We start from the raw sequence: 11,134 nt of genomic DNA, 5'->3' as shown, positions 1-11,134 counted from the left end.
TTTTAATGGAATGTGAGCAATTATATTATATGTTGTAATTCAAAAGAAAAGTTTTTAAACGTTTCAAAATACATATAACGTCAATGTCAAGAACATGTCAATGTCAAATGCCTAGTACCTACTAATCCAATCTCCACTCTCCAGTACTTCATAACTTTTAATGAAGTAGTGTGTTCTTTAAACGAAAAAATATTATTTAAAATGTAGCAGTTGTCAAATATACTAAAGAGACGATGAGATTTTGTCTCTCTTTCTGATTATTTAAGATCGTAAACACTAGTTTAGCCCTATATTGTAGTGTTAAAGAGCAAGTTAACACTGGTAATTAATACAAAATAGTACATACAGTGCTCCACAAACAAACAATAATTGGTAAGTAAAGCATCAATTCAACAATTTTTGGATAAAATATGAGAAAAGGATTACTTTTATTGAAATTTCCATAACAAAACAGTAATTTATTCTCAAAAAGAAAGTCGGAATGTCCTAATTACATGAATGTTGACATTTTAAATCATCAAACAAGCTTTGTTCGTTTTCGTTTCATGAATATAACGTTTTTTAGCACAATGACCACTAGTTAATCTTCTATAATCCAGTATTTTTTTATACCAATTATTTTTTAGATAAGCTGTAAATAAAACATTTAAGAGATTCAGGATGAAGCACCTAGCAGCTTGGTAAGTTATATTAAATATTTTTTTTACTTACTATATAAATTGTCATTTCTTAAGTAAAACCACTTAAAAAATACAATAACACAGATCTTATAAATTTTAAATAAAAAATCAATAGAAGGAACTTAATAAAACATACACACATTCAAATAAACTCCACCCAGTCTAATTTTATTATTATGCTTTTCTTTACTATATAAGGAAAATTGTCAGACTTTGCAAAGTATGTCTAGCTTAGCATAATATGTGCAATGTAGATAACTAATCAAACAATGATACATTGTTATGAATAAGGACAACACTTACTAAACAGATGCTGTTATGAAAATTTATAAGGCCTAATGTTTTAGTATTAAATACTACTTTTTAATTTATTTCTGTAAAGGCTACAAAAATATGTTCTTATTTTGAATTAAAGATCACAAAATTTGTTTATCAATAGCAACTATATACATATAAATTTATTACGAAATATATTAATAAGGTTTTATTAGAAGATTTTTTTTTAAGATTATGTCTGTAAATAGGATTATGGCATAATACACAAATTCCATGCATTGTTTGGCTTCATGCAGTTTAAGTACTATAAAGTAATTCCATCAATAACATATCATGGGTAATGAAAGAATTATATGGGAATAAAAATATCAAAGCAAAATTAAGACTTGAAATATTTTGAATTACATGCTTTGATTGATTGTACTCACTCGGATGTTGTAGCATTCGTTCCGAAAATAGAATTTATCTTTATGGCTGGTCTACAAATATCTCATTGTGGGAGAGAGATAACTAAGATCACTATTTATAAAACTAACTCGATATTCATGGATTATTCTCACTCATATAGAAAATATATTTAGCATAAACATTTCGTGACTTCGAACATTATGTAACATTGTATGAAATGTTCACATCTTATTAACATTGTTATGGCAAATATAATGTATGGATATTTCCTATTTTTTCATGAGAGAATAATCGAATTAATGTTAATATTTTTTTTTTGTTTTAATTTAAATATCATTTGATGGGTTTGTATACTAAAAATTATATATAAATAGGTATCAGAAAAAAATCAGTTCCTATGACAAGGAAGAATGGGAGACAATGGTGGAACAGCTCCTGATGAGAGGAACATACAGACGTCGGATCATAGACTTCACATCCCATCCAAGATCATATCTGATAGATGTTGATCTAGTCAGAGGCAAGTTGAAAAACATTATAACTGCTTCAATGGTAAAATAATACTTTTTACACTCTTACATCAAATAATAAAGAAAAAAATTACGAAATGTATTCAGATTTAAATTTGATGTCCCATAATTTTTGTATTTATGTATGGAAAAAAAATTCTATTCAAAATCTATTGAGATTTGAAAGAAGTATGATGTCTCATAAACGATTTAATTACTCAATATTCGTTCCTAGCGTCTAATATTTCATATAATATTAACGACCTTTTAATAGGAGCACTGATGACAAACGTCATCAGCAACAAAAAGAATTATTAAAATCTATTTTACGCGTATACAAAATTTCTTTAAAAATTACGAAGAAAATATAATTTTAATTACCATTTAAAGCAAAAACAATTTGACCGATTTAAAAATTTTAGATTCCGTTACGAGTAACGTAGACTATATAATGTTATATAAAAAATAACACATATTTAATCTCAATAGCAACAAAATAAATCAAAGTATAAAAATGTTACTTATAAGTCATCTTACTTGTGATTCAAAATTTAGTGGACTATAATGAGATCTTAGACTTTCGCGAGTTTTATTCATTTAAATGAAACTAATATATTTCGGATATACTACGCGTAAAATGAAACGCGTTTGAAAAGTAACCGAAACGTCGGGATTATGTAGTTTTAAAATAATAAAATCCGTTTAATGGACTATGTTTAAAATAATGTCATCTATATATGACGGTATTGTATACATAGCCCTAGTCATAATACATGCTAGTCGCACTTATTGTTGCTCACAAAAAGTTCACTATGGTTCATGTCTAACTGTTTATATAGAAGCCGTAATAACAGCTTTCATTTATATTATTTAGATCAAATACGGGCAGAACGAATAGCGGTGATTAGTATCATATTAACTTAAATCGTTTAATAATTAAAGTTGATTGTATTCCTCTTTAAATTATTCAATTGGAATATTATTATTTAGAAGTTATTATAGCTGTAAAAATTCGTAAAATAAGCAGAATGTGACGATTTGAACAAACTATTAAATAAAGATTACTTTAAACAATTATTTCTTACTTTGAAACTTAGAATTTCAAAAGTAAGAGGAGCTAATATTAATCGTCATAACGGAATTGCAGTTGGATAACATAAGGAGGTTGCTAGTTGTAAAATAGAGGGTATTCTTCATATAAACTACTGCGTTCTGATACAGGATCATCCTTTCCTAAAGCAAAACCGACCTTAGGAGTGCGAAGGGTCGTATGGTTTGCGTTGGTGCGACTCTTCTTCCTACCAGCTCTATACCAATGGTGGGCTCAACAAACATCACCAACGTGTGCTAAATTCCTGTTAGCACTGTGGCTGTTACAAGTAATAAATATTACCATAGATTTCATAGCCCCGGTGTCTTTGGACATTGATGTAAGTATCTGATAATCATTGATTTAAATTAAATACTAATTTAATAAGCCGATAATTTAAAGTAATTCCTTGTACGTTGCTCTACTGAACCTAATACTTCCCAACACGTTTTATATTGTAATCGTGTGTTCAAGATTTAAATTTAAGTCTAATTTACTTTAATTCCTGTATTCTCTCCTCTCCAGTCCTATTCATGGATAGTGCCTCTTGGTCTTATGATAGTCCTAAGTATAGTGCATTCTCAAATAGTCAGCACTACTGAAATGGAACTCGCCAGAGTAAGACCTCGTTCAGCATATCGGAGGAAACTACCTAGGTATATAAGGTAGCGATTATATAGAACTTTTCATTTATTTAAGAAAAACCTTCTTTTCAGTGCATAATTGAGTTTTTTCTATAGAAAAACCCGATCTGACTGCGATGGCGGTAGCGGCGGTGGATCTGCTGAAAGTGGTGCAACTTCAAGCCACAGCAAAACTCCTCTCACGAAATCATCAAAATTCAGGCGAAGGCTCTCGAGATCTGATTCAACTGATACAGGGATGCGGTATGAGATAGCCAGAAAATATTATTTCCGAAAATCTTACAAATGATTAATTTATGAGAGTTATTTAGCTAAAATTTGTGATACAATTATTACGAGAATGTCAAATCGAGCTTGTATTTGAAAATTGGAAGTTATATGGATGAGTATAATTCAAGTACATATTTTGTTATATTGCTTTTAAAGCCACGATTATTTTGAAACTAATCCCTTACAGGAAACGTAAAAAGGAAGTGACCAAAAATAATGACACTGTATTACATGCGTGCAAAGAAAAAAATACTGCGAAAGCAAAAGTTAAAGATTCAGACGACGAGGATTATATGTCCTGGAAAAAACCAGAAGAAACAGCGCCAGTGGTGACGTTCACTCCACCAGCTGACGAGGGGAACACCAAACGTACGTTCCGATACAAACCGAACATATTGACAAAGAAATACTTAGAATTCTTCAATGTACGACAGAATTTAAATAGACCTATCTTCGCTGACGGTGACGACGGTTTTGAGAGTCTCAACGGCTACAACTCCCACGGCAGCGACGGAGAAATCAGGAACAGAGACACGGATAGGAAGCCACGCGAGCAAATAAAAGAAAAGCCGGCAGAGGAAAACGATCCGAAAATAATAGCGTCGGAAGAAAAAGCAGAAAGCGCGAAAACAAGCAAAGATGAAGAAGACAAATTCGTGGACCATGAATCAGATAGCGCCACAACGAATCACGGCAAAAGGGTCGGCGTGAGATTTAGGAAATCTTGGGCCAAAAACTCCGTCCACGAATCAACGGACGAAGATTACAATCTTAAAGCCAAACAAAAGGTATGATGATATTGAATACCTGAAATTATTAAGTAGTATCTTAATACATAATTAACTCCATGAAATGTCTATTTTTTACTTCATCCATTTCTAATAGGTTACAGATGCAAGAGATCAGTACAGACCAGGTATTAGATGTAATATAGTGTGAGCCTGCTTCATTACAACAATTATTATACATTACATTTGGTACATATAAATACTATATTTTCGGAGTCAAATCGCCTAAATTTCTCCCAAATTTATTATAACATTAAAATTATCATTACTTAGCAATAAAAAGTACCTAACAGCAAAATCTTCCGGAAGTATAGTTACAAATATATTAAAATGTTGTAATTAATTGATTATGGTGTTTAGAAACTAAATAACTACCAGAGTTCGTCATCGGACGGTGAGTGTTCGGCTTCAGCACCATCTATCGCTTTACCGTCACACCATACTATGTCAGACTGGGTTGGCCAAATTACTAACAGTAAGATATTTTCACATATTACATTGTATTTTAATAATACCACTATTTATATTTGGTTTTCAATTACAAAGGAAATATTCTTATTTCCAACTACAGTATAGCGCTGACCTTGCTTTGTTATGTTTCGATTGAAATATTCGTTTAAGTTCTGAAAGTCAATTGACAATAAAGATATACTGAAGTAACATCTATAATATTATTTTCCAAATCAGTTCAGAAATTTAACTAAATAGATTGGCACTATAGTGTAGGTCAAAGTATTTTATGCACGAAATAATAAAGATTGTATCATTAATACTTAATGTCTAACATTTATTCTAACTAGTCATTCGATTTTCAAATTCTCTGTCATTCTAAAAACTCTTGCAGGTGAAGAGAGCAGTTACGGATCCCAATCCGAAGCCGGTCACTCGGATGTGTTTCATTACACAGCCGACAGCTCTTGGGATCCGTTCGCTATTTTGGATCCTTCCAGCGACACTGGTAAATAATTTTGTATGCGGCAGATTTTAAAATTTTCAAAACTATTACTATTTTTTCTTATATACATATATATACATTTTTGCCCGTGACTCCGTTCATATATATATATATCAGAGTTGCGCTCAGAGAGAAATATGTAAAGCGTTGTATGTCAATGTATATAGTAATTTGTAGGTGGCAGCGCCTAGCTGTGGTCAAGTTACTGCAGTTCAGTCTTGATTTTTAATGTTTAGCGTTACATCCAGTAATGTCTTACAAAGCGGCTGAAGCCAGCGTTTATAGTTCTCAAATACAAGTTTATACTTAAATGTTGCCATACAAAATTACAATGGTTATAATTATAATTAATTATAATCAGTCATAAAAATAATCCTAAGGATTATAGTATATTATAATTAGTAAGACGCGGATGGCACCACTTGTAATTGTATATAGTAACCTTTTAATGAAACTAATATTTTTCGGATTACCAAGCGTATTTTATTGTTTTAAAAACTACATACTCCCGACGTTTCGGTTATTTTGCAGCAACCGTGATCACGGTTCACGGTTCGATTTTTAAAATAATAAAATACGCATAGTAATGTGAAAAACATTAGTTCCATTTAAATGAATACTCGCGAAAGTCTTAGATGTCATCAGTGACCTTCTTTAGAGATTTTTACCTATTGTTTCAGTGAAATGTACAATGTGGGAGCGTGGTTGTACTCTGCGCGCTGAATTGTCAGCTGTTGATATAAGTTGGTACGTGGTGGCTCGGGCGGAGCGCGCTATGTCCGACGGCGGGGTCTGGCCGGGGCTGTTCATGGCGAGCCTAGTGGCTGTAGTGTCACCCTTTATGAGACTTGTACAGGTACATAGATATATAGAGATGTGTATAATAAACAAAACAAGTATACATATATTAGAATATCTTCGGGCCTGCAAAGTGATTTGAACTTAGAAAGACAGAAATTATGATTGGATATTAATTACTTAGACACACATCACCAGCTTTCATAGCTGTAGTGTTTCGTAAATCGTCAATTAAATAAATAATTATATAACAATTTTATTTACTTGCCTTAAAAATGTGATAAAAATAATAATAACATTTTTAAATAGGAAACAGTCCCTTTACATACAATGGTACAGTTTTCAAGACTTCTTTATGAGAACTCTCTCAAACGTTCAGATGTACTAGATTTTTGCACGAAATTCTAGTTCTTATTTCCCGCAACAACACCATGTTTGATGGGCTTATTGTTTTGGGGAATATGCAGCAAGTAGTACTGCTTACGGTCCCATTTTCTCGAAGACGGCGTTAGTAATGGCCGCTCGAAAATGTTCCTACATATTTTCGATAGATGGCACTTTTAACTGTTTTACCAAATGTTGAATGAAATGAAATTATAAATAAACACATATGTTTTTTTCTAATTAACCAAACTATTGTGAACTAAGGCATTTAATATTCTCAGGTGGCTATAGAGAAGGACACGCGCAGTGAAGATGAGCTGCAGAACATTTCTCTCATCAGCTACATTCCATCTCTTGTGGTGAACTATACCCAGGGCTCGATGGTTTGCGTTTTCAACGGAGCTCTCGGAGACAGCTTTTGGTAACGTCCTGCTTTAAACTTATTTATCACCTGAATGTCTGTTTGGATGTGTGACGGGGGAGGGGGTGCGTATGTGTGCGTGTGTGTATATTGTAGAATATCTTTTCAATAACATAAGACTAAATAATAATACTCCCTGTATATAATGAGATCTAAGACTGTCGCGAGTTTTATTCATTTAAATAAAACTAATATATTTCGCATATACTACGCGAATTTTATTATTTTAAAACTACATAATCGGTTACTTTTCACTAACCGTGATCACGGGCAGACGAGATGTGAATTTCTGTCAGTTAAAAATTCGCGTAGTATACCCGAAATATATTAGTTTCACTCCCTGTATATAGCTGTATGTAGGGTGAAGTAACTTGTCATTATATGGATAGCGTTGCCATGTCAGAAACATTATCCTTATAAAATTATATTTAGCCGGGATTAAAGTCCACTCGCACAAAGTGTCGGCCGCAACTGGCAAGACCTATAATACGAAATGACCATATATTAATTTACATTAATTATTTTACTGTATATACATGTGCATATTACTTTTCATTCAGATTCATCTTTTAGTTGTTGTTTTGAATGAACTAAATGAAATAACGGATCAATTACTTTTGATATTTAATTATTAATAAAAATAGTATAATTTTATTAGAATTGTTTTGTAGTTTTGATGTAAAATAGTGTAACACTAATAACCTTACTATTCTCTATATTCTATAACCGTTCTTGTATACATAAATGCTTACATAAGGAGAATTTATTAACCATTATGTACTAAGTATATATATGAAATTACTATTTCAGGGAGATATCATCGAACGTACTATCATGTGTATTACGTTTCGCTCTAAGCGCTCTAGTGTTCTTCCTCCTGGCGGTCGCTGAGCGCGCCTACAAACAGAGATTCCTTTACGCAAAGCTTTTCTCACATCTAACGTCGGCGAGGCGAGCCAGGAAATCAGAATTGCCGCATTTTAGATTAAATACAGTCAGAAATATAAAGACGTGGCTGTCAACTAGATCATATCTGCGGGTGAGATTTTGAAAGTGTCATTGAGTTATATATATTATTGATAGTTATTTTTTAATCACCTAAAAATAAAAAACGATTATGTCACTAATAAATTGTAACGAGGATACCGTGTAATACAAGGAGTATACAAGGAGTACACAAACAAATAAAAATTTAAAAATATATATATTATTTAAACTATAAAAATCTTATTTTATATGAAAATAGTTTTAATAATCTAAAATTTATTATTTTATGACGTTAAGAAATTAATTTTCAGGTCATTTTTATTTTTAAAAATTGGTTATACAGCACTGGTTATTTTTTCAAAAATCGTTGTTTCGTTTTCAGCGTCGTGGACCGCAGAGGTCGGTGGATGTGATAGTATCGGCTGCTTTTATGTTGACCCTCACATTACTTGCTTGTGTCAGCGCACAACTATTAAGGGTAAGTTCCATATATATATTAAAAAATAGGAAACAATTTTTGATATTTACTTTTCGGATATAAATGTAAGGTAGATCTCAATTTTTAATTCAGATATTTGGTCTGGATTAAATTTTGCCAAGAAAGTTAATAATTAAATATATCACATTTCAAGGACTCGGTTACTCTCGAGAGGGGCTGGTTGTTAGAAGCTATGGTTTGGAGCTGTTGCCTCGGTATATATCTCCTTCGTCTGCTCACCCTCGGCAGTAACGTGAACAGGAAGTACCGCGGATGTCTCTCAGCGATACTCACAGAACAGATCAACTTACATCTGGCGATAGAACAGCGACCCGAGAGCAAAGAACAACTCACCGTAGCCAACAATGTCCTTAAATTGGCCGCAGATTTGCTAAAGGTTGGTAAATATCGTATTTGTTGCGAATAATAAAGCGCGCTATCGAACTCACTAAGAAAAGGTTCGATGTAAATTTGTACGCGGTTGAAGTAGGAGCGAGAGGTATAATATCCAAATCTCTCTACAACCTACTAAAAGATTTGGGTTCTTCCAAAACTAATATCAGGTCATTCTTGGAACGTCCTTCGAAGGCAGCTCTAGTGGGTTCGTTTTAAATTTGGTTAGATAAAGAGAGGAGCTTGGGTAAAGCGCCTGGGTAACAAGTCCCAGGCGTAACCGAGCTCCTCTCCCTGCAACGCGATGGACCCGGCGCCCGCACGGTGAATCCATTGAATGCTGAGAGATTTCGTCTCAGCTATACAAATATGATTAGAGAAGGAAAAATATATATAATATAAAACATGCGTGCCTAAGAGCAACAACTTTAATATGTCACTTTTTCACTCTTAAAATACAGACCGAATACTGGTGAGATAAGACCTACATATAGATGTGATATTTTGTAGTACGTTTTTATTACATTATAAATTTTCCCCAAAAACTAATTAGAACCTTATAGTACCTTAAAATTAATCAACAGTAATATTGATCAATAGAATATAGATTTTAGCGACACGTGTTAAATTCTGAAACACTTTCTCTGTACTTTATAAGGGTTTATAAGTTTAATTTATACAAAGCAAATTGTATTTGATTTTCTTGTCTGTTTCAGGAATTGGATTCGCCGTTTAAGATATCAGGGATATGTGCAAATCATTATCTCTACACCATAACTAAAGTCGTGATACTCTCCGCGCTGTCTGGAGTCTTGTCTGAAATGTTAGGATTTAAGTTGAAATTGCACAAAATTAAAATTAAATAAATTCTGTAGATAACGAATATAATGGATTCTTGTGTAGTTCAATGTTTTTAATTAGTTTAGCTGATATTTAATTTCGATATTGTCTATGGGATCTTTAAATATTAATTATCTGTATTCCCTAAATCCAATGAAGTTGACAGAAAAATCGACTTACAAACAAGATCAGGTAATATAATCTGATAGGACTCCGACGAGGGTTGTTTAAGACAATAGTCTAGAAAATAATTTTTAATTATAACTCATTAATGTTCACATCGGATGAAGCTTAAAATATAGAAACTAGATAGAGAAATTTTATAGGAAAAATCTTAATAATCTGATATAGATCTCATATACTAAGCCTAGTAATATTTTAAGAGTAACAAAATGGGGCATTAAAAAATAAATTTACTTTCGCTATAATAAAATCAACAATTAATATCAATTTATGCTTGTTTAGATAAATAATTTTTTATATAAATATAAAATGAATTTTTCTTCTTTTATCACATGCTACTTAATAATAAAATAACTTATTGCATTATGAAATCTCTTGAACTATCTTGCCATTAGTAAACTAGTTTTGTAATCATTGCATTTACCACTCATTTTTATACATGGCAATTCATACATTGACTACATTCTACAACATAAAAGTTTTGATCTCACCAGTCATAAAGTAGATGAATTTTTATGAAAATATTGTTTAGTATAAGATCATTACTTTATGATCTTAACAATAGTAGAATACGAAAAAAAATTTTTTTTTTAAACCATTTAGTTAAAGAATAAGTTTGAATATATTTTTTTATTGTTCCTTTTTTAATAAAAATATCACCGTAAGTGATTGAAAGTGGAAACAGCTTATGTAAAACCTTAGTTCCTTTATTAAAAAAAAGTGCTAACTCAAATTTAAAAAAAAAAACTTATCTATGTTTCCAATGCATAGAGAGCATATGGAATAATAAAAAAAAAACAATTTTTATACATAATTACTGTATGTATCGGTGCTTATTCTGTTATTTTTTATTCGTTTAAGTCTAGGGTTGCCTGTATTGTATGTCTTATCTCATAGGTAGCATCAAATGCGACTTAAATAAATTTTAAAAAACATCACGTCTTTCATTACCGACATATATTTTTTTTTACATACATATAAAATAAAAAAAATATATTGTTTATATTATACTGCCGTAATAATAAAATAA

General features: G+C 31.6%; 1 protein-coding gene across 3 annotated transcripts; it reads left to right on the top strand.

Moving 5' to 3' along the window:
• Positions 1 to 87: 87 nt before the first annotated feature.
• On the top strand, positions 88 to 11,039 carry LOC116772318 (protein phtf). Of its 3 annotated transcripts, none has more exons than XM_061521293.1 (15): positions 88 to 372; positions 627 to 680; positions 1,739 to 1,884; positions 3,095 to 3,303; positions 3,489 to 3,619; positions 3,704 to 3,850; positions 4,065 to 4,665; positions 5,026 to 5,140; positions 5,510 to 5,623; positions 6,301 to 6,476; positions 7,084 to 7,223; positions 8,034 to 8,262; positions 8,593 to 8,688; positions 8,843 to 9,085; positions 9,798 to 11,039. In XM_061521293.1, exons 2-15 carry the CDS (start codon positions 661 to 663, stop codon positions 9,945 to 9,947), a joined length of 2,517 nt encoding a protein of 838 aa, XP_061377277.1. In that variant the 5' UTR covers positions 88 to 372; positions 627 to 660; the 3' UTR covers positions 9,948 to 11,039. The 3 variants fall into 3 exon arrangements, with proteins under 3 accessions (XP_061377277.1, XP_061377278.1, XP_061377276.1); XM_061521294.1 differs by lacking the exon at positions 5,026 to 5,140 and adding an exon at positions 4,763 to 4,793 and having other exon boundaries at positions 3,489 to 3,628; XM_061521292.1 differs by having other exon boundaries at positions 95 to 372; positions 3,489 to 3,628.
• The last annotated feature ends 95 nt before the right edge of the window (positions 11,040 to 11,134 follow it).

This window comes from Danaus plexippus, chromosome 8, assembly GCF_018135715.1.
Source record: "Danaus plexippus chromosome 8, MEX_DaPlex, whole genome shotgun sequence".
In the NCBI taxonomy this organism is placed as follows: Eukaryota; Metazoa; Arthropoda; class Insecta; order Lepidoptera; family Nymphalidae; genus Danaus; species Danaus plexippus.
Note: the sequence above shows the minus strand (reverse complement) of the source record. Positions and strands in the feature narration are given on the sequence as shown.